Source organism: Ranitomeya imitator, chromosome 10, assembly GCF_032444005.1.
Source record: "Ranitomeya imitator isolate aRanImi1 chromosome 10, aRanImi1.pri, whole genome shotgun sequence".
NCBI classification, from domain to species: domain Eukaryota; kingdom Metazoa; phylum Chordata; class Amphibia; order Anura; family Dendrobatidae; genus Ranitomeya; species Ranitomeya imitator.
Window position 1 is genome coordinate 138963409 of NC_091291.1, and position 24020 is coordinate 138987428.

The 24020-nt window shown below is 42.4% G+C and overlaps 1 protein-coding gene across 1 annotated transcript in view; it reads right to left on the minus strand.

Annotated features, from left to right (window-relative positions):
• Positions 1-190: 190 nt before the first annotated feature.
• PEX14 (peroxisomal biogenesis factor 14) overlaps positions 191-24020 on the minus strand; it is a 99509-nt gene continuing 75679 nt past the window's right edge. Inside the window, exons 4-9 of the mRNA XM_069742526.1 lie at positions 16933-17061; positions 10276-10361; positions 8241-8343; positions 5282-5379; positions 3839-3930; positions 191-2906 (exon numbers count right to left, since the gene is read on the minus strand). Coding sequence (XP_069598627.1) covers positions 2483-2906; positions 3839-3930; positions 5282-5379; positions 8241-8343; positions 10276-10361; positions 16933-17061 — 932 coding nt within the window. The 3' untranslated portion in view covers positions 191-2482. The remainder of the gene's footprint in view (positions 2907-3838; positions 3931-5281; positions 5380-8240; positions 8344-10275; positions 10362-16932; positions 17062-24020) is intronic.

Sequence of the window (24020 nt, forward strand, 5' to 3'; positions counted from 1 at the left end):
AGTCACACCCCTGTGCAGAGTTTTGCTCCTTGTGAGTCACCATCTTCTTCAGGATAACGTCTTGCTGATGGAGGAAGGGCGCGCTGGATGTTAGGTTCTTACTTATTATTACTTCTAAGAGAAAAACAAAATCCCAAAGACAACCCCGCCGCATAAATTACACCCAAGGAATAAAACTCGAAGGCCAAGATTAAATAGTCTAACTCATCTTTATTACAATTATGTACAATTATATTTTTACTGGAAATCTATACATTAGCACACTAATAATGAGCACAGTTGGCTGATGAAATTAAGGATGTGCGGCGTTACATTCATGCAATGAATAAGGATTTTCCTCTTTTTTTTTTTTTCCTGTCCCAGACATAATAAAATAGAGCAGCTAAACCCCATATGGCCAGATCTGTGTATTTGCAAGGAGTATACATCAAAAGCCCTAACGGGGGAAGCTAAAGAAAATAGGATATCCATGGAAATGAAAGAAGATAGACCTGTACTATAGGCGGCTTCAGCCATTGTTCAGACTCTGAATTTGATTATTTTTGTCTTGGGGATGAGACAGAAAATATTTTCCAGAACACGGCAATTACAGAATATGAAGAGCTGAAGTCATGAAACCATTCACAATCCAACCGGTCAATGTTTCCTATTGTCTACGCGTCGGTGATTTACAGATACAAGCTAGAAAAAAGGCGAAACTTGTGAGAACGGAGGAGAGTAGAGAGAAATAAATTATAAAGAGTGAGGTGTAAGAGAAAAGGCCAAGGACCAAAAGAAAAGGCCAAGGACCAAAAGAAAAGGCCAAGGACCAAAAGGAAAGGCCAAGGACCAAAAGGAAAGGCCAAGGACCAAAAGGAAAGGCCAAGGACCAAAAGGAAAAGGCAAGGACCAAAAGGAAAGGGCAAGGGCAAAAAGAAAGGGCAAGGGCAAAAGGAAAGGATAAGGGCAAAAGGAAAGGATAAGGGCAAAAGGAAAGGATAAGGGCAAAAGGAAAGGATAAGGGCAAAAGGAAAGGAGAAGGAAAAGGGAAAACGGAAGGCAAAGGTAAAGGGATAAAGACGAAAGAATAGGGGAGGGGCATTCATGAGAGGACTGGACAGAGATGGGGGTTCAGGTAAAGACTGGATGGGGATTCAGGTAAAGACTGGATGGGAAAAAGCAACAAGAAGAATGAATGAGGAGGCAGCAAGAAGAATGGGTGGGGGTGCAAGGATGTGAATTAAAAGCATGAAAGAAGACAAAAAGATAAGAAGGAAAGACTAAAGTAAGAAGAAGAATGAGTGAAAAGGAAAAATGAAGAAGGGACAGAGATAGGGAAAAGAATGCATGACAAAGTAAAGAAAGGGAATGCAGATAAGGAGAAAAATGGATGGAAAAGTAAGGAAAATCAGAATCTAAAAACAAACAATAGTTTGAGAAACAATGGATAGAAAAGTTAAAAGGGAAGGAGAAGAGGAGTAAAAAGTAAAATAGAAGTATGAGAGGAAATAGAAAAGTGACAACAGCAGGTGGATGTACCATTACCAGGAGGAAGGTGTGGAGGACGCTTGTGAGGCGCTTGGATGGTTTAGGTGCATGATGATCACAGGAAGGAATCATGTCAGAATGGCGACCTGGGATAAAACGTCTCCATGGGAGGAGGACGGGGAGCGCTGGAATCACTGGAGAAGATGATGAAATATGGAGGTTGGGAGAATCACTCAATGACTGTTCAGCTGCAATTCAGGAGAACATCTAAGTACTGTGAGTGTCTGGCAGTGAGGAGCGAGGTGCCTGGCGCGCCTCCAGCCTGGTTGTAGAACTGATTTACTACCAATACTGAGCAATAACGTGAGAATAAGACAGTGAGACGTGAATGATTAAGGTAACAAAATGACTGAAGATTACAGCCATGGTCAGAGTGAGAGGAGATAAAGCATGTAATAATGTGGCATTAGATGGTAAAGTATGTTTTCTGTATGTCTGCATTTGCCAATGAGACTGGAGACTTCATCGCGTGTAGCACTCGCACGAGCCGTGTCCGGAGCCCGTGTCACACGCACGCACGCACGCCATTAGTGAGCCGAACGGTGACGTGTGCAATTCAACAAGCGATTCAACATTAATTCAAGGGAACATTTCTTTGTTTCATCTCTATTTTTGGAGGAGGGGGATATGTATTTCTCGTAAACTGAGGATATCAGTCGCATCCTGCCCTTCATTGTCACATTTCCTTGCATGCCAGCCGATTGCTGACAAGTGCACCGGGCCGACAGGGGCTGTGAAAGGGAACTGAACTTTGGCGATTACTTTACACATGTGGAGAAATGACTGCAGACACAATTATGGAGAAAAACATGGCCGGGCACGAGTAAACCTGGTCTGCAAGATCCTGCTCTCTCGCATATATTTGTACCACAGAAGATCACAGTTTCCTGGTGACAGGTGAAGGAGGACAGCTAGGAGAAATACTTGGAACCTCGGTCATTTACCATCAGTCCATTTAATTACTGGCTCCCTCGGGTCGACGCAACTTATCCACTGGCTCATTGATTTGTCCATCTCCACCTCTTCGGTCTTCAGTCTGGACCCCGATGCAGTCTTCTTCATCAGCTTGTCCAACATCCTCCTCCTCTTCATCTTCCTCCCCTTCCTCTTCGCCCTGAACTTCCATGCGCACCTGACTCTGCACATCGATCTCAGGGTCTTCTTCTCGAGTGGTCGACAAATGGTGGGAATTAACCTTCGAGCCCTCGGGGCTGTGATTCTCCTTCACCGGAGAAGAAGAGCCGGACTCGTTACTTACGGGAGATATGTCGCTGCTGCTGTTGTGGTTTAGCGTTGCCTGATTAGGTAAAGATGGAGGTTTCACCGGGATTTGCCAAGCAGGAATTTTAGGCGCAGATGGAGATGGAGGGAACTGCCGCCTGATAATGGAGAAAAAAACAAAAACAACACACTCACAAAAGTCACGTGTGATAAACCGCAGCTCATACGTTCTGTGTTAAGTGCTGGACACTTTTTAGAAGTTCTGTAAATGTAACTAATGCGATGTCCTACCTGAGCAGAACCAATGTCCTCACCTGAAATGTGCAAGCCCCCTTACAGTATGGACCCTGGCCACCGATGGGACCAGACCTGTCCATTAGCGCCCTCCATAGAACAACACTGTGCAGTGCACCAGAAACTAACGCGCATGCGCAGCGCCGTCCGGAGGAGGCTGGCTATGAACCGGTCTGGTCTTCTGCTCCTCTATAGGTGGCCATGTCCCAGCTGCTCTCCAAGAGGGAGGCAGTCTTGGGATGAGGACAATGTGCTGCTTTGGAAATGACACTTTATTAGTAACCGGGACCAAAAGGATGTCCTGCACCTTTATAAAAATAATTAGAAAGTGGCCAAACATACAGTGCGGCCATATAAAATGACAAAAGCTTCACTTGACAGACGCGTAGATCATTCAATTTGCACATGATCTTTCAGATTTGCGGGATGTCACCATTGAAGCCACAGCCACAAGACCCCCAAGAGACCCGGCGATAGCGCCAAAGTTAGTATATTGAGGATCAGAAAACCCCTTTAAAGACACAAAGTCTGTAAATCTACATCATGGATGAGGTTTGTATAGTAACAGTAGACTTTAGACCAAAAATACATGACAATGTGCGCCAGCTGCCACCACGTCTCTGACCTTGGCACCACATGGCGCGGCAGCAGTTGTAGGCTGGTAATACTGGACATAAAATGCTATGCCCTCCAGGGAGCTCAGACGACACCACCTGGTCACCCTAGGCCTGTTATGTAGAGCACCCGTCCCCATGTATTACACCATAGGTACCCACTGAAGGCGGACCCCCCGTACCTGTTTAGAAGCAGCCCCTTCAAGGAGTAAATTTCTGACTTTAGTTCCTGGATGCTCTGAGATTCCAGGATTGTATTAGTGGAGCTGGACGCCTAGAAAAAGAGACAGAAACAATGATATAAAATAAAATATATTAACCCGAAACTGGAAACCAGCAGATTATACCGACAGTCGGTGCACCAAAACTTAGGGATGGCGCAGACCTGGGAAGAAGAAATGAAGACGCCGAGGAGCCGCCTGGCTGACCGCATCTCCTGACAGCGAAGGGTCCATTAACTCTAAGGCTATAAAACCGTAAATGTCTCCAGCCATTCGGTGTCATCATTGCCACCCGGAGCGGAGCGGCACAGGATATGGGCATAGACCAGCCATTGCCCCGCAGTCCTGCACCACATGTATAGGACACTTACAGTTATCATATTTGTAGGGCACAGGGACATAAATGGGGCAGGACTATGTAACCATCATCAGCCGTGCCCATGGTTGTTATCGACCCCCAATCAACTAGGCGTATTATTTTTTATACAAAACCTTTCAAGGTAAAAAATACTGGACCCGTCCATAGAGAGACGAGCAGCGATTAGGAGGTTGGGGCCAATGAGCGGGGGACTTGGCCTTAAGAGACTCACAAGTTGGTTTCCCCCCATTAATCTGATGCAATTCTAGATCTTACATCCAACGGGCTGTATATTACCACTAAACTTTACAGGTTCCAGCCCCGGATCCCAAGACGTCTGCCTTATGTGTCATATGGGGGAACGGGGACTTATGGGGCTACCCGGTTTTTATGGGGCTACCCAGAGATTAGAGGACATTGGGCCCCGGCTGACAATATGGGGATGCCCTTTACAGAGGACTCCAGAATCCTGTGTATTTATTGACCCCGAACAGGGCTCCATTACTACCGGTAGGACATTTCTGACGGAGACGCTGCTTATTGCTAGATACTTGGTTCCTGCAATTCTATATTGTATCAGCAGTGAGTCTCTGGCCTCCGGGGCTGACCTCACAGGTTTACTAAAATCTCTATATTCCAAGTTGACAAGGTAACTTCTTTTGACATCCTAAATAAACTTTTTGGTTTACAAAAAAAAAAAAATAATAATTTTTCAAGTCCCCATTCGTTTTTGCATGACTGCGATCATAATACCCCAATAAATAGGCCTGTATCCAGGAAGAAAGCAGTAAAAAAACTGTCCTCTTCGTGTTCTCTTTATACATTTCAGAGGCTGGAGTTATACGGCTGGGAACATCTATGGTGACGAAGAGGATACGCATTTTTTAATTTGGTACCAAAACAGTAGCAGGGAGCCCCGGCCATAAGAGCTTACAATCCATCACACATGTATACATATGGGTGACTGAGGGGTACAAGAAATGGGCTCCTAAAGTGAGAGCGGTGCCCGGGCCAGGAGAAGGAATGTGGTGGGAGTCCCGTCTCACCTTGGAGGCGGCCAGCTCCTGCGTCAGCTCCTGGATCTTCTGCTGATGTTGTAGGAGCAGGTCCTGCACGGCAGCCAACGTGGTCTGCAACTGGGTCACTAAGACGGTGGACAAGACACAGCGATGCTTCATAAGAAATAGCACATTCATCGTCATTAAAGGAGATATCGCACTCATTATGTGTGAGCAGCTCAACACGATCAGCGACAATTAACAAATTGGGCACTGAAAGCAGCCAGATACCAACACATCTAACTCCATGGGTGAAGACTGCAATGGAGCCATGACGGCAGATGAAAAAACGTAAGAGCCCCCAACGATCAAGCATCAGTTATGGTACTTGTGCCTAACGTGGGGCTCTTGGGTCCAGGCGCCTGGAGGTGGGGAGGTGATTTTTAATAGTTGCAGCTAGTGATAAGCACAAGTCTTCATTACTCAGGTTTGCCTAGGGTGCTGGGGTATGCAACAAGTATTGCGGGTGCTGGAGTGACACGTTCATGTCTCCGCACCCACATGCTTTGCCGCTGCTAGACAGCCACAAACATGCGGTGACTGGTGACTGACCCATGTAAGGCAATCCCTGCATGTTTTGTGCCTAATGGCAGGGGTGCAATCCTCGGTGAGCACCTGAGCCATCCTCTGTGAGCGTGCCCGGCCACCCTTGGCGAGCACCCCCGCGTGCCCGTCACCCCTCGGCGATCCTCGGTGAGCGTGCCCGCCACCCCTCGGCAAGCATTCCCGCGTGCCCGCCACCCTCGGCAAGCACTCTCGCGTGCCCGCCACCCTCGGCAAGCACTCTCGCGTGCCCGCCACCCTCGGCAAGCACTCTCGCGTGCCCGCCACCCTCGGCAAGCACTCCCGCGTGCCTGTGACAATCTCTAGTAGCACGCACTTGTGCTCATCATTAGCTGCGACAATTAAAATTCCCCTTCTGACAAGCCGTAGCCGGCGGCTCAGCGCTTCTTACATTTCCAGCACTGGGTCCTGGGATTAAATGCCACTAGGGGTGAACTCTGCAAGGATTCCTAGGAGTGATATTTGTACAGCGCTGCGGATTATGCAGGTGTCATCTGCTTGTGTGGATTTACATGCCGCTCCATGGATTTCCGTGTGGCTTTACATGGCGTTCGTGTGACTGTAATGTCATTACCAGATTTCATCTATAACTCCGCGATGCTTACGACGTGATGGATTTGGAAAGAAAGGGGAAATAAACTGCTGTCAGGGCGCACACCCCGTGTCTTTACAAGCTGCTCGGTAATGTGATGAATGACACTCGGAAATCAACCAGTTGAGCAAAGGCCTAATCATGTGCACAGTGGCAGCTCCCAGCTCCGGCTACACCGAGCCAGCGCCTCCGCCGCCGTGCGCCTCCTCTGCCCGGGATTTATGCTCGTCCCCATCTAATCTCTCCCCTCCCATCTCATCTGTGGGATTTGCAATGTATCACTGTGGCGGAGGGCTGACTGGATGGAGAAGTATAGCTGTGTGTGTCCCTTATCACAGACAGCCATTTATCAATGGCTCCATCTCTCTGTATCTCCGGCACTGGCTGCCGTATCCATCTATCCTCGCCTGTCATCCCTGTGACAGCGGCTGCTGGAGGAGGAGGGTGTGCGGAGCGAGCAAACAGGACCGTGATCGCTGCGTCTCGCCGTACGCAGAGATCACAGTTTACCCTTATAGATTTACAAAGGAAGGATCCCGGGGGATCCCTCGGCCTTCACCCCATTCTCGGGCCGGAGATTCGCTATAATGACACTCTAAGCCCCGTCAGGGCTGGGATGGGAGCGGACGCTCTCGCTCACAATCGTGGGTTTGGCTGCCTGAATGACACATTGACAAAAAAACCTGAAAAGGTGGAATTTTTTTTTTTCTTAAAGATAAAACAAAAATAGCTAATTTAAGAAAAAGTTGGGTGGAACGTGGTGAAGGCTGCGAACAAGAAGAATTCCACCGTGTCATGCGACATTCCAGATCTGGGCCTGGAGAGGGTTAATGGAAGACATTGATGTGTGCAGATATAATGTTCTGAGTTTTATTTGGCAGATGGAGACGTGATCACTGCACACCTCGGCCCGGCCACTACGCATCCAAGCACAACAGTCCTCGGCGGACACAATGGGATCATCAAGAGCCAGCGCGGCGCCACCTGGTAACCCACACAAGGGGCAATATGGCTGCCAGATCTCATATAGGACCACTGTGCCCATAACGGTAATTCCCCCGGCACCGCTCCACGGGCACAGGCTTTAGCTGCCATGCTGCTTAGGTTTGAAACAAATGCCGCTCGGTTGCATTTTGGATAAATAAAAGGAATGAAATTATCTATTTGGTGCCTTGGAAACAATTTATCTCATATATGACCATTTGCATCCACCATTAGGATCTGTTCCGCTTATGGTGCAGGTCTGCCTGCGGGACGCGGCGGCGCTCGTTTTAAGACTTTACTGAGCCAGATATTTTAGGGCCATGTTGGATGTCGTGGTGCTGAAGTCACTGGTTGTAGTAAAGTGATTCTTATCAGAGAAAATAAAGATTAAAAAATAAAAATCTACTTACGGTATGTCACATCTGCACTGAAGATTCCTACTGTGGCTTCTGATACGAATGTGAACACAGCCTTAGATCCACTCCACGCCCCGAGTGCGGGTACTCCTGCCCCGACCCCGGCACGTACACGACCCCCTGTGCGGTCACGATGGGGAGAATGAAGCTAAACTTCCCCCTTCACTATAGGGCTGTCACTCCAGCCCCTTATTAATATTCTGAGGTTGGGATCCTTTCCGTAAAAACATAATTAATTGAGGCCGCAGCGACAGTAAACAAGCAATTTCAAATTAAACCGAAATGACGGCGTCTTCATTTGCAAATGTGAACAGATTCTGTGAGCAGATAAATGAAGTTATGACTGCGGGGTGGGGGGGTTGGGGGCTGGAATGGAGTCGTTAATCGTTACCTGTCTGTGTGACGCTGCCACTCATCTCCGACACGCTGGACTCGATGCGCTGCAGCTGCTTGCGGCTCTCCTTGCTGCTGGTGATTAGTGGAAGCAGGTACCTCTGTGCAAGGCGAAGAAAGAAGCATCTTACACCACTGAGACCATTGTGGATTGCTGAAAGTTTTGCCTAGAGCAGTGTTCCCCAACTCCGGTCCTCAAGAGCCACCAACAGGTCATGTTTTCAGGATTTCCTTGGTATGGCACAGGTGATGGAATTATTCCCTGTGCAGGTACTCCAATTATCACCTGGGCAATACTAAGGAAATCCTGAAAACATGACCTGCTGGTGGCTCTTGAGGACCGGAGTTGGGGAACACTGGCCTAGAGTGTCTAGCTAAGAGTGCAGGCTCTGCGGGGGCGGAGCTTCATTAGGGATCTTCTGATTGGTGTTCGTGACTACACCATACCCCGCCCCCGCAGTTCCTGCACCATTCATAATATAAACGCATCAGTCGCGCCTGAACTATTTCTTTAAATTGTTACTTTTCCCAAGAAAGTGTAGACGTTACTGGGAACTTATCCTCAGAGGCCAGATATTACAATAAGTCACTAGCACTTCCAGAAAGTTCTGCCTTAAATTGACCATAATCCATGCAATCGCCGTCAGCCCACAGCCCTCTCTCCCCCATTCACAGACTCCGTCCGGCTGAGCGATTCTATGTTTCAATAGGTGGAGGGAAGAAAGACACCGCCATAGATCTCTGGCAGGGGCTTATCTCCCATGAAAACAAAAGGATCATGAGCTTAAATTTCCCCAACCGGATTCATCTCAAACCCCCAAATCATTTGTAGGGAAGAGACAGGTGGACCCCCATACACATCTGATGGTCAGCGGGATGGCCTGACTTATCTAAGGTGTTTGGGGGGGATATTTAATCTGGCATTTACAAGTGGATCAGTCAACAGCAAAGCAACTTTCTCCATTCGAGGCACTGAAAATTCTGCTAGGTGTTGTAATAGTTGGAATCCACTTATCAATGCCAACAATAAGGATGGCCCAGCCCAAATAGATAAATGCTCTAATAGGTGACCTACCTGTATGTGATTAAAAGGTGTTGTCCTCTCACTTAGATGCATGCATTTGGGGCATAAAACAAGTTCTGCACTTTAGTTTCATCATAAACGTTGCACAGTTTTTCATCTATAGAGCTGCTGTGTTGCGCGGTCTATTGCTGGCTGCAGAATGAGTTAAATGAGGGTCCATCAGTGAGCTCAGTCTGACAGATTGTTGGGGAATTCAACTCCCGTCTTTCTGAGCTGCTCTACGTGAATTTATGACCACATCAAAGATCAATGTGCAGGAAACAAAGATCTCGTCAACGTAAAAACCATGCAAAATTTGTAATGAAATCCAATTGAAAAAATACATTTTTTTTAGTCTCAAATACATGCATTTAAGAATGAAAAAATTGTCCACGAAGATGGACAACCGCTTTAAAATATATATAAATAATAACTAAGAAATAAACCAAAAAAAAAAAAATAACTAAGAAGAAATAAAATAAGACAATACCCCCCTACCCCTAAAATACGACAATACCCCCTACCAATAAAAGGCTGCTCCCACAATGTGACTATGGCAGGGAGTAATGGATCCGTGATACTTATTCATCGTTTGTGAGAATAAATTAGAAGCCTAAAGTTTTGACAACCGATGAAACGATTGCAAGAAAAACAAGACATTACTCAGGTAATTAATCAGATTATTTTGGGTGTAACTACTAAAAGCAGCATAAAATAAAAGGAATGCAAGCTGGGACAGAACATGATTCATTACAAAGGAAACCTAACTGGAGCCCAAATCCAGGAGCGGCCGAGCCGGACCCTCCCGAGATCAGACCTGGACAGCAAAGCCATGTGGTGGGGTCATCCGTCAGCACTACCCATCTCGGGCTTTACATGGGGCTGCTGTTACATTTATTACATTATCGCCAGTGAATAGGAAAAGTCACCGCTGCCACAAAATCTAATAAAAAAAAAAAAAGTCTCCTACCTTATACAAATGGTGGAAACCAAAGGCGATGCCAGCCAGGATGACGGCGAGGGCGCCATATTCCCTCCATCGAGAGGGAGGAGGGTCTGTGGGAAGAAAGAGCAGATGGGTAACAGTCAGTAACACTGGATGATCACCTAAATGCTAAAAATTATATTTGTAATTGGGTTTCAATAAAAAAAAAAAAAAAAAAAAAAAAAAAAAAAATTATATATATATATATTTATTATTTTTTTTTCCTCCTTTTTCTTTTTTTTGTTAGTCCCATTCGCCTCCTGCAGCCTTTGTGTTACACTATTACTGGCTGTGGAAGGAGTTAAAGGAGAATCCTTCAGGGAGCTCATTCAGCCTTTTTTGTGCTGATTTATTACCATATTAATAATCTGTGTGCAGGGAAACAGATTGTAAAAGCCAGACGACGCAAAATGTTTAACGAAACCCAATCGCAAAAACGATTTTTAGCCCCGAATGCGAACAAAAAACTTGGCCACAAAGTTGAACATCCGTTTAACCAGCCGAGCATGCGCACTCCTCTACCTGGGGTCTGTCATTTTACCGATCAAACAATTATCTATTCTGCAAATAAAAGGATAAAATGGTAAAAAGACAAAAATATTCTACGGCCATAGATGGATGGAGGGGCAGATTTATGCCCCAGGATACCCGCACATGAGGCTTGAGAATATAATGGGAGCTGTAGGACCCTCCGCCAGCAGAGGGGTTAAGGGGGCAGCAGTAATTTCGGCTAACCCCTCGCTCCGAGTCTATGGTGCCTCCTGGATCGGAGCGCTTTTATTGCCCCCTCCTTTCATTATTAATGAAACGGGACTGGGATGATCTTTCACAAAAGTTCAGCGAGTCTATAAAGTCTGGGAGCTGAAATGCCAGCTCACTCGTTTTACATTAAGTGACACCAGTCTGTCTCGTGGCAAAATTAAAGAAGAAAAACGAACATCAGAAGGGGGTGCCGGAGCGGGAGGGGGCAGAAAGACAACTTTTATGTCCAAGAGGGAATGACTAGTATCACTATCTGCTGGGCCCAATGCCACATTTATAAGGGGGCTTCAGGCTTTATGCACATAAATCTTGAAGGATTACTCCCTGGACACTCGGCAGTCCCATGCACGATGATGGGCGCAGTGGGGTGCCGGATAACGCTCCTTTCCAAAAGCGGCATCTCAGAGCCCAGTTCTAGGTTATAACTGGGGGTCCTGGCCCCCGGACCACCAACATTTAACCTATCCTGTGCTACCACCTATCCTGTGAATCTGTTATACTGGTCAACTTGAGAATGTCCCTTTAATCATTGAACAGAGAAAGTTCTGTAACTTGTTCTTACACTTTGTAGTTTGATTTCTCCCATCTGTTTGGTGTCATGGAGTGAGAATATTTGTATCCCGGATTCCCACCTCTTACTGGTATCAGTGTATTAGAGCCCCGTCCTGTAAGGATCCACGCGGCAGGGTCAGCCCAAATTATTGGTTTTAGGCAATTTCCAACCCAGTTCTGGACAAGATGGTCTTACTGGTTCATCTGGGAAAGGATAACCCAACGCAATCTGTGATGGCACCTAACCCCAGCCATCTCTAAACATCCTGGGAATCCATCGTCATTTTCTTACCTTTTCCTAACCAGATACTTAGGAGCATCAGATTATTAAAAGCCGAAAGAACATTTTTTGCAGTGACATTCTCTATCCTCCGGTGACCGTCCGGCAGCCGAGGCAATCTATCTTTCTATGCAAGTAAAATGCTGATTAATCAGTCTCTCCTTGATGTCGTTTGCATACTGGCGAGGACAAACTATATTCATTGATACGTTCCCAACTTGGAATGGACTTACTGAATGTCTGTACATATTGGGGAGCCATCTATAGTGAGCTGTGGGGGGCTCATGCCATCTATAGGGGGCTCATGCCCTCTGTAGGGTCTGTGTGTGGGATCATATTGGATATAGGGGGTTATGTGTGGGATCATACTGTATAAAAGGGGCTATGTGGGTGCTCATGCTATCTATAGGGGGCTATGTGGGGGATCATACTGTATTAAGGGGACTATGTGGGGGCTCATGCCACCTGTAGGGTCTGTGTGTGGGATCATTTTGGATATAGGGGGTTATGTGTGGGAACTGTATAAAGGGAGCTATGTGGGGGCTCATGCCATCTGTTGGGTCTGTGTGTGGGTTCATATTGTATATAGGGGGTTATGTGTGGGATCATACTGTATAAAGGGAGCTATGTGGGCGCTCATGCCATCTATAGGGCGCTCATGCCCTCTGTAGAGTCTATGTGTGGGATCATACTGTATAAAGGGAGCGGTGTGGGATCATACTGTATAAAAGGGGCTATGTGGGCGCTCATGCTATCTATAGGGGGCTATGTGAGGGCTCATGCCATCTGTAGGGTCTATGTGTGGCATCATTGTATATAGGGGACTATGTGTGGGATCATATTGTATATAGGGGTCTATGTGGGGGCTCATGCCATTTATAGTGGGCTATGTGGAGGCTCATGCCATCTATAAGGAGCTCATGCCATCTATAGGAGGCTCATGCCATCTATAGGGTCTATGTATGGGGGATGATTGTATATAGGGGTTATGTGTGGGATAATACTGTATAAAGGGAGCTATGTGGAGGCTCATGCCATCTGTAGGAGGCTATGTGAGGGCTCATGCCATCAATAGGGGGCTCATGCTGTCTGTAGGGTCTATGTGTGAGATCACTGTATAAAAAGTGGTATGTGGGGGATCATACTGTATAAAGGGGACTATGTGGGGGCCCATGGAATCTGTAGCGTCTCATACTGTATAAAAGGGGCTACGTGTGGGATCATAATGTATATAGGAAGCTCATAAGTATACGGGGGGCATCAGCATACTTCATTCTGCTCAGTATTAGATCATTTTATATTAATTGTAACAATTAATATTGAACAGTTAATTTCAGCCTATTGGTCCGGGCCTCCAGAACAGTCACTGCCCCATGGGAAAATTAACTGCCCAACCTTGACAGACTGAAGCCAAAAAGGCCTTAAAAGCAATGATAAAAATGAGACTCGTTTCAGCAGCTGCTTGACACCACCACACTAAGCGCATAGTCAGACTCTCGCTACAAATATATATGTAAATGTATAATATAATAAAATCATACCACGAGACGAAAATACGGGGACAATTCTATCTCTGTTCTCCACAATCCCTACAGAGAACTGCCCTAAAACAGTAATCGTAGGGCAGAGCACCAGTTTTTCTTGCTAGGTAATCTGCATGGCACACCCAAGGGTGTGGGGAGATGGAAAAATGTCAAAAACAGCTTATTTAACCCTTTCTCAATAGCGTTTTTCTTTAGTATCAGAAGTGACACATTAAGACTTGTTGAATACAAGGAGCGTTCAGACGAGAAGGCTACGAGCCGCAGCACAGGTCGCATCTATAGAAACTGCAGCTCAGAGCTATGGCGTCAGGGTAAAAGTCTGAGGAATTTACAAATATATATATATATATATATATATATATATATGTATATATATATATATATCACACAGAAGTTATAAAGCTGTGACTGTAATAGGGGCGAGCGGGTTCCATCTTTAATAACATTTCAAAAAGTTTAATAACTTTGTAACATCCTTTCTGTCACTATTCGTGGACAGGTTCTGGGCTGTTTCGTGTCTGCTCCTCCACTCCCATACAAAGCTGCGTTCAGAATTTTACTGGCCGCCCTTTGAATTGATGGTGGTCTCGTTCTGCCCCGCAATCAGATACGTGACCGAAGAGCTGTATCCTAATGATATGGAGATTTATACGGTGGAATTAGGTCAATTAGTTTTCAAAACTGGATTTCTCTTTCAAAGGATTTTTTTATTATTCAAAACGCTGATAGCCGAGACCCCCACGATCAGAAGACGCCAGTTTGAGAATGCCCACAAGTCTAGGGGAGACCACCCAGGTACCCTCCTCAGTCCCATAGACAGTGAATAAAATTTTATGTGCTCTTCCATTAAACGGGGGAATGAAGGACCCCTGGTCTTGTGATTATTGGAGGATCTGGGGTTCCAAAACGTACGACTAAGTGATAATTTTTATTACGGGAAACCCCTTTAAGGATGGCCGCTGCTATTTCTACAGACCAAATCATTGCCTCTGTCTATATGGAAAATGCAAAAGGTAGATTAAGCTTTTTAGTTGCTCCAGTGCATTTAGTCTGAAAAACAAAGCAACTTTGCAAATGGGTTTAATTCAAAAAAAAAAATTCTCCCACAGTTTGTCTCCATGGTTACAGACTACAAACAAACTCTTTGTAGTCAGATCCTGCAGTCATGACGTTTCTTTTTCAATGCTCCTCTGTACCTTACTAACATATAGTGACTATAAAGAAGAATGGGTGAGATACACGGGCGCGCTGGCACTTTACAGATCGGGATGCCCAAGGACCGCTTATGTATGTTCTTCCCAAATCACACAGGTAAGAATTAGATTATTTCCTGGAATATGCAGACACCATAAAAAGCAACAGGAAATAAATAAAGGAATGTGCTTGAAAGATTAAAAAAAAAAAAAAAAAAAATCTTTGTGTTGCTTCAATTTGCAACTTATTGCAATGAGTGAGTTTGCATTGGAGCTGCATACCGAAAACGGGAGATTCATTTATTTATTTTTTTATTTTATTTTCCATTTTGGACAAACTGGACTAACTAATCTCATTTGCGTACGACGGTAGAAAATGTGAGAAAATAAATAAATAAATAAATACGCCTTTCGCTGTAGATTTTTTTTCTTGGCAATTAGGCGAATCTGTGAGGAAATTAATGTGATTTTTTTTTTTTCCTCGCAGTTTAAGCTTCTCCCGTCTCCGGAGTGACAGCTCCGACTTTCCTGCTTAGATCCACATCAGGCTGACTGATGCACCCGCCGACTAATCGCATGTCAAACACCAGATATTTTATGTAATAAATTACAGGCAAAAAGTAATTTCAGTGTCATTTATCAGCATTATTATCAGTCCTGTTTCTCGGGATTAATCAAACATTTTTTTTTTCTTTTTTTCCCTTTTTAACTCCATTCGTATCGTACTGGGGAGGAAAGCAGCGTCCTCGGCACAACGGTTGGCAACTGAGGGGTTAATTTCTACCTTTTTTATAAAAAAAAAAATAATTTAATATTTTTTAAGCAATTATCAGATGGGGGAAAAAAGCAAATATTGCAAAAAAAAAAAAATATATAAAAAATAAATAGTAAATATTTTAATGTTAAAAAAAAAAATGACCACAAAATAAATAAATAAATAAAATAGAAAAAAAAATAAAAATCATTGTCACTTTCTTAATAGATGCCTCGGGATTGGGCGAGGTCGTTGCCAAGGAGACCGTGAAGCGGAATATTAATAACGCCGCCCTCCCTCACTCACAATCTATGGGGTAATTACATTTACATTTTAATTTAGTAAAAACACATCTATTATGATTTCCACTCCCCCCCCTCCCCCCCCCCCTCCGCACAAACAACCGTCCTGATTTACAATTAATTAATAGGGTCAGGATATGATATTTGACAGGGGTTTATTGAACTGCGCACGTCGCACCGGATAGAAAAATCGGGAAAGGTCACCATTAAAGCGACACTCGCCCAATGATCGGGGACTGTGCTCGGAAACCGGCCGTCCCCACAAAGTTCCCAACGCAATCGCTGATGGAGGGGGATAATTTTTAGGTCTTTTATTCAAATAATTGGGTCTAAAAATAATTTTTCTAGTTGCTTTTCATTAAAAATTCTGCCCAGTTTTTTTTTTCTGTGGCTTCTGCGCTGCTGGCTACAGAATGAGTAAACTGGGAATCCATCAGCGAGCTCGTTCTGATGGACGGAAGGTTTCTGATCTGTCTTTTCTTAACCGATTTATGACCACCTCAAAGTCTAGTATGCCGGTGAAACATCTGGTAAAAGCCAAAATGGTGCAAAAGTTTTAAGGACACCCGAATGCAAAAATGTTTAGCCCCAAACGCAGGCAAAAAACCGCATACAAACGCATGCACATGCAGCGGTTTTTTCCCGTCATGCGTAAGCTGATGCGGATAAAAATAACGCTGGGTAAAAATACGTTTTGGCATGCATTTGCGTATGCAGATGATACGCTGCGCACATATACGCAAATGTGAACTTAGCCTTATTTTATTTATTTTTTTAATAAAAAACAGCACCACCCCTGTCCACAGGTCACATCTGGTATTGCACCTTCGCTACAGCTTTAATACCGCACACAACCTGCAGGTTTCTGCACAGATTCCCGCGCCAATGTCCACTCAGGAAAGCGCTACCAAGCTGTGCCAGGCGGTTTTCAATGAGAAAACGGCTTCTTTTATTTGGACCGGGCTTCAGAACTATTTTAATAGCGATTCCACACATTTCCAGGCATATTTGCAAACTACAAAGAAATCTAAATAAAAAAATAAATCTGCACAAATCGTACAGATTTTATTTCCGGACTATATCACATTATTGAAAATATTAACAGCGCCACCCAGTGGGCACATTAGGAAGAAAAAAAAAATATATTTCTGAGCAAATTTTAATATCATTGGATATTTAGGAATTAAATGCAGAATTTCACTGTATAAATGCAAAAAATGGCGTTTGTGTAGAGACACATTATGAGGTCACTTACGGTAGGGCTGGAGCGCCAGGTGGTGTGGTGGACCCGGGTGGGATAAGCCTGCGGTGCCCACATGGGGCGGATCATCGTGGGCAGTGCCCGACTGCTGCAGCGCCAACTCTATCTCTTCATCATTTAATCCTGCAAAACGGGGGACAGAAATACAGATGAGAAGAGACAAGATCCAGTGTGTGCGGCAGGGTCCCATTATACCACCGACACTTTTATACCAGGAGGGTAATAAACTATCGAGCGTGATCTTATACACTGAGCGTGAATATTAGTTTGATTTTTTTATTTTCTCAACAGTTTTATTATCGCGGCTCGACGCTTAACACCCCACAACCACTCCAGCTCATCAGCAACGGCAAGAGCGCTTTCAACCCCTTTCCCCCAAAATAAGGCAGCGGCTGCGGATTTTCAGCGCTTGCAAGGTTGGCACCCCTCATTCTGCTCACGTAAGGCGCAATGAAACCAGACAAAACAGAAGAAAACTAACCAAAGCTAATTATGTAAAGAGGGAGCTCGTTAACGCGCATCATTACTAGACGAGAGGAGAGGAAGTCGACGTTTTATGACAAAAGGAGAAATAAAAAGAAAATCAAAATGCACACTGAGCGATTATTGGAAAAAGGAGCAAAATACAAAAAGAATACCAAATAGCCCCGGCAGGAAAATGTCAGCAGATTAGTCACGAGGGGGTCACGTCCCCCTGGAAGATCTGCAGTTAGGCGGTCACATCGGATAATGAATCACAGGTCTTTTTTTAGAGAGATGGTGTGATTTGTGTCCCATATTAAATGGATTTAGTTTCCTCTGGTGCTGAAAGTTAATATCCTTTTCTATGCTGGTCAGAAACATGCAGCTTCTGCTTCAGCTGCTTCTGATCTGGTCATTACCTCTTCCTGTAAAAAATGGTCAGATTTTCTGCTGGTGAAAGGTTTGTCTTCCTGTGTTGAGTGCTAAAGAGAAGTGTTTGGAATAGAGTTGTTGTAGCACGTGTGTGTTTATTATCTGGTCCCTGGTCCCATTTAGTTTATTCCTCCCTGTCCCTATCCTCCTCATTGTTGGTTATTGTTTTTGTATGATTGGAGGTTTTCTATTACCCCTGTTTTGTCCGTGTCTTGTTTGCCTTACATTTCTGTCCCATGCCTCATGGATGGGGGAGGGGACAGATCTGGGGTTAACAGGAGCACAGTAAGGTCGGAGACTCAGGCCTCTCTACCTTCAAGAATATCCCCGGGACAGGGATCGTTAGGGTCCCAGTTTCAGGGACAGTTGAAAACCCCCTTCCTTACCGAAGACCGTCAGAGCGTGACAATTAACCTCCTTTAACACAGCTGCAGAGAGCAGTGACTGGCTGCAGAGAGCAGTGACTGGCTGCAGAGAGCAGTGACTGGCTGCAGAAAGCAGTGACTGGCCGCAGAGAGCAGTGACTGGCCGCAGAGAGCAGTGACTGGCCGCAGAGAGCAGTGACTGGCCGCAGAGAGCAGTGACTGGCTGCAGAGAGCAGTGACTGGCTGCAGAGAGCAGTGACTGGCTGCAGAGAGCAGTGACTGGCCGCAGAGAGCAGTGACTGGCCGCAGAGAGCAGTGACTGGCCGCAGCAATGTCAAAGTGACGTCACCGCTGCAGCCTGTACACTGACATTGGAGCAGTGATAAGAGGCAGGGAGGGCAGGTAACAACTCCGCTCCGGGGATGAGCCTATGGGCATATGATCTTTGAAAGGGAACAACCCCTTTAAATAAGCTTGCAAAAATCGTGAGACATATCCAATATTTCAAAACTATTCAGTCTATGAACAATCACGGACACGTGAACAGCCGCATTTACTATTAAGTGTAAGAGTTGTATCTGCAAAAAACATGAAAAGCACGAAAAAAAAAAAAAACACCCCAACAGACAGACATGTAAAAGACCCATACAGGTCCTAAAACTGACAGCGTTAGGGACGCCGAAAATTAAAACCGGTTATTGCCTGGAACTTTGTGTCGACCACAAATAATTAGCACAAACACACAACTCATGTCTCATCATCAGTATCGATAGTAAATAATGTCACCGGTAAGACGTCTTTAATAAAAGCTAACAGCATACAAGGATATACATGTAAGACTCACCTGAGACAATTTCACACCAAATTACTGAATAGAGTCACATGAAAGCTGCAGCTATGGAGGATCAACGATACTGGTAAAGTGACACGCGGCTGCCCTTATAGTCTTGTACAGAAGTAGAATATTGTCCCCATGTACAAAAATATCACTACTGTAATACTGCTCCCATGTACAAGAATATAACTACTATAATATTGCTCCTATGTACAAGAATATAACTACTATAATACTGCCCCTATATACAAGAATATAACTACTATAATACTGCTCCTATGTACAAGAATATAACTACTATAATACTGCCCCTATGTACAAGAATATAACTACTATAATACTGCCCCCTATGTACAAGAATATAACTACTATAATACTGCTCCTATGTACAAGAATATAACTACTATAATACTGCCCCTATGTACAAGAATATAACTACTATAATACTGCTCCTATGTACAAGAATATAACTACTATAATACTGCTCCTATGTACAAGAATATAACTACTATAATACTGCTCCTATGTACAAGAATATAACTACTATAATACTGCTCCTATGTACAAGAATATAACTACTATAATATTGCCCCTATGTACAAGAATATAACTACTATAATACTGCTCCTGTGTATTAGAATATAACTACTATAATACTGCCCCTATGTACAAGAATATAACTACTATAATACTGCCCCTATGTACAAGAATATAACTACTATAATACTGCCCCTATGTACAAGAATATAACTACTATAATACTGCCCCTATGTACAAGAATATAACTACTATAATACTGCTCCTATGTACAAGAATATAACTACTATAATACTGCCCCTATGTACAAGAATATAACTACTATAATACTGCTCCTATGTACAAGAATATAACTACTATAATACTGCTCCTGTGTATTAGAATATAACTACTATAATACTGCCCCTATGTACAAGAATATAACTACTATAATACTGCTCCTATGTACAAGAATATAACTACTATAATACTGCCCCTATGTACAAGAATATAACTACTATAATACTGCTCCTATGTACAAGAATATAACTACTATAATACTGCTCCTATGTACAAGAATATAACTACTATAATACTGCTCCTATGTACAAGAATATAACTACTATAATACTGCTCCTATGTACAAGAATATAACTACTATAATACTGCTCCTATGTACAAGAATATAACTACTATAATACTGCTCCTATGTACAAGAATATAACTACTATAATACTGCTCCTATGTACAAGAATATAACTACTATAATACTGCTCCTATGTACAAGAATATAACTACTATAATACTGCTCCTATGTACAAGAATATAACTACTATAATACTGCTCCTATGTACAAGAATATAACTACTATAATATTGCCCCTATGTACAAGAATATAACTACTATAATACTGCTCCTGTGTATTAGAATATAACTACTATAATACTGCCCCTATGTACAAGAATATAACTACTATAATACTGCCCCTATGTACAAGAATATAACTACTATAATACTGCCCCTATGTACAAGAATATAACTACTATAATACTGCCCCTATGTACAAGAATATAACTACTATAATACTGCTCCTATGTACAAGAATATAACTACTATAATACTGCCCCTATGTACAAGAATATAACTACTATAATACTGCTCCTATGTACAAGAATATAACTACTATAATACTGCTCCTGTGTATTAGAATATAACTACTATAATACTGCCCCTATGTACAAGAATATAACTACTATAATACTGCTCCTATGTACAAGAATATAACTACTATAATACTGCCCCTATGTACAAGAATATAACTACTATAATACTGCTCCTATGTACAAGAATATAACTACTATAATACTGCTCCTATGTACAAGAATATAACTACTATAATATTGCCCCTATGTACAAGAATATAACTACTATAATACTGCTCCTGTGTATTAGAATATAACTACTATAATACTGCCCCTATGTACAAGAATATAACTACTATAATACTGCTCCTATGTACAAGAATATAACTACTATAATACTGCCCCTATGTACAAGAATATAACTACTATAATACTGCTCCTATGTACAAGAATATAACTACTATAATACTGCTCCTATGTACAAGAATATAACTACTATAATATTGCCCCTATGTACAAGAATATAACTACTATAATACTGCTCCTGTGTATTAGAATATAACTACTATAATACTGCCCCTATGTACAAGAATATAACTACTATAATACTGCTCCTATGTACAAGAATATAACTACTATAATACTGCCCCCTATGTACAAGAATATAACTACTATAATACTGCCCCTATGTACAAGACTATAACTACTATAATACTGCCCCCTATGTACAAGAATATAACTACTATAATACTGCTCCTATGTACAAGAATATAACTACTATAATATTGCCCCTATGTACAAGAATATAACTACTATAATACTGCTCCTATGTACAAGAATATAACTACTATAATACTGCTCCTATGTACAAGAATATAACTACTATAATACTGCCCCTATGTACAGGAATATAACTACTACAATACTGCCTCCTATGTACAAGAATATAACTACTATAATATTGCCCCTATGTACAAGAATATAACTACTATAATACTGCTCCTGTGTATTAGAATATAACTACTATAATACTGCCCCTATGTACAAGAATATAACTACTACAATACTGCCTCCTATGTACAAGAATATAACTACTATAATACTGCTCCTATGTACAAGAATATAACTACTATAATACTGCTCCTATATACAAGAATATAACTACTATAATACTGCTCCTATGTACAGGAATATAACTACTATAATACTGATCCTATGTACAAGAATATAACTACTATAATACTGCCCCTATGAACAAGAATATAACTACTATAATACTGCTCCTATATACAAGAATATAACTACTATAATACTGCCCCTATGTACAAGAATATAACTACTATAATACTGCCCCTATGTACAAGAATATAACTACTATAATACTGCTCCTATGTACAAGAATATAACTACTATAATACTGCCCCTATGTAAAAGAATATAACTACTATAATACTGCCCCTATGTACAAGAATATAACTACTATAATACTGCTCCCTATGTACAAGAATATAACTACTATAATACTGCTCCCTATAGACAATAAGATGAATCTAAATGACAGGATCTTTATTTTTGTGCAATGAGTGTACTTCAAAGATCTCAATATTGTAATACATATAACAGCGCCATAGCTCAGTAATGTATGAACTGGTGTCTCAGCTTTTACTCTGCACATATAATAACATATATATATATATATATATATATATCTATCTATCTCTTTGTATCAGTCCCCCCCCCACCCCGTTCTTCTATCAGACGGATGACAAGAGGTTAACAAGAGCAGATCGTCCGGGAGAGAAGGACGTTGCAGCGTTGGCTGATATTATAAACTCCTCGCCGTTGTTTATCACTAGCCTGACTAATGCAGATTTTTTTTTGTTTCGAATAATCTAATGCAAATTAGACACACGCGTCTCCCAGTTGATTGCTATCTGAGCTGAATAATCTGCGAGACACCGAGGGGACACAAGGCAAGGACTCGGCAGCACGCAGCAACCGTCAACCTTCGGATGGCAACACACGGCGCAGACCCCGCTATATGGGACGCCGTGTATCCGTCAAATTCATCTTATTTTTTACCGTACAGTAGAATTCTTCCGCTTTATCTTAACTCAGCATCGACTTGTCCGAATACATAAGACTCTGCCGCCACATCCGTACCGGAAGCCGCGATATTAGAAACTGTCCCATAAAATAGAAGAATTCGAAGGCGATGTTATAATACCGCCAATAAATGGTCAGCGGAGTGCAGGCTGCCACCAATACGGCCTGTATTCTCCGGGCAGCGGGAGGCTCTATGGATTCCTCACAGTCCAGCTGGACTATTCAACACCTGGATTGTGGTCTTTATATAAAGCAGAATATATAGAATTAATCCACAGCACCCCCTGCTTGTTCACGGCCTTCACAGAGCGAACTTTCATTTTGGGACCTGTTGTCTTTACACCGGACAGAAGTCGGATGGAGAAAAGATGGAACAGCGCCTCATTACATATATACCTACGGTCAAGATATGGTGCTTGAGTTGCCCCCTTAGGGACCAGGCTTTTTTTTTTTTTTTTTTTTTTAGTACTTTCGCCTCTGGTCTTTCCTGATGCATAACTTTAGAGAGATTATATATATATATATATATATATATATATATATATATATATATATATATATATATATATATATATATATATATATATATATATATATATATATATATATATATATATATATATATATATAGCCATTGCAGGTCTTTGTGTTTTTGTTTTTAAAGTTCTAAATTACTTTTCAGTCTATCATATGGGAAAATTAATAGAAAATTAAAATAAATTAAGGTGAAATAGTAAAAAAATAAAAATAAAAAAAATTGCATAGAACTTTTTTTTTTTTTTCATTGAATGACGTAAATAGGTAAATAAAAAAAAAGGCGTTTGTAAAAAATAGATAAATAAATGAATAAATAAAAATTGGGATTTTTGCCAACATTTTCCAGCAAGGTTTTAATTTTTCCATCCATCAATAGAAGTTATTTTTTGAGTGGCGAGTGGACAGTTTTATAGATTCCATTTTCAGCATTTTTTTAATCAGGTTTGGTGACTGAAAAATTCCAATTTTAACACGGATTTTTTAGTTTATCATTTCATAGACTGGACTTTTAAGAACAGGTCAATACAAACAGGTTTATTTCATTGATTCTATTTCCCTGTTAAAAATAAAGTAACACATTTTTATATTTCTTTAACACTGATTTTTTTATTTTTATTTTTTAAATATTTTTAGTCGCCTAAACGTTAACCTGCGTGCCTTCGGTATATAAGGAAAGGTCAGTCTCCT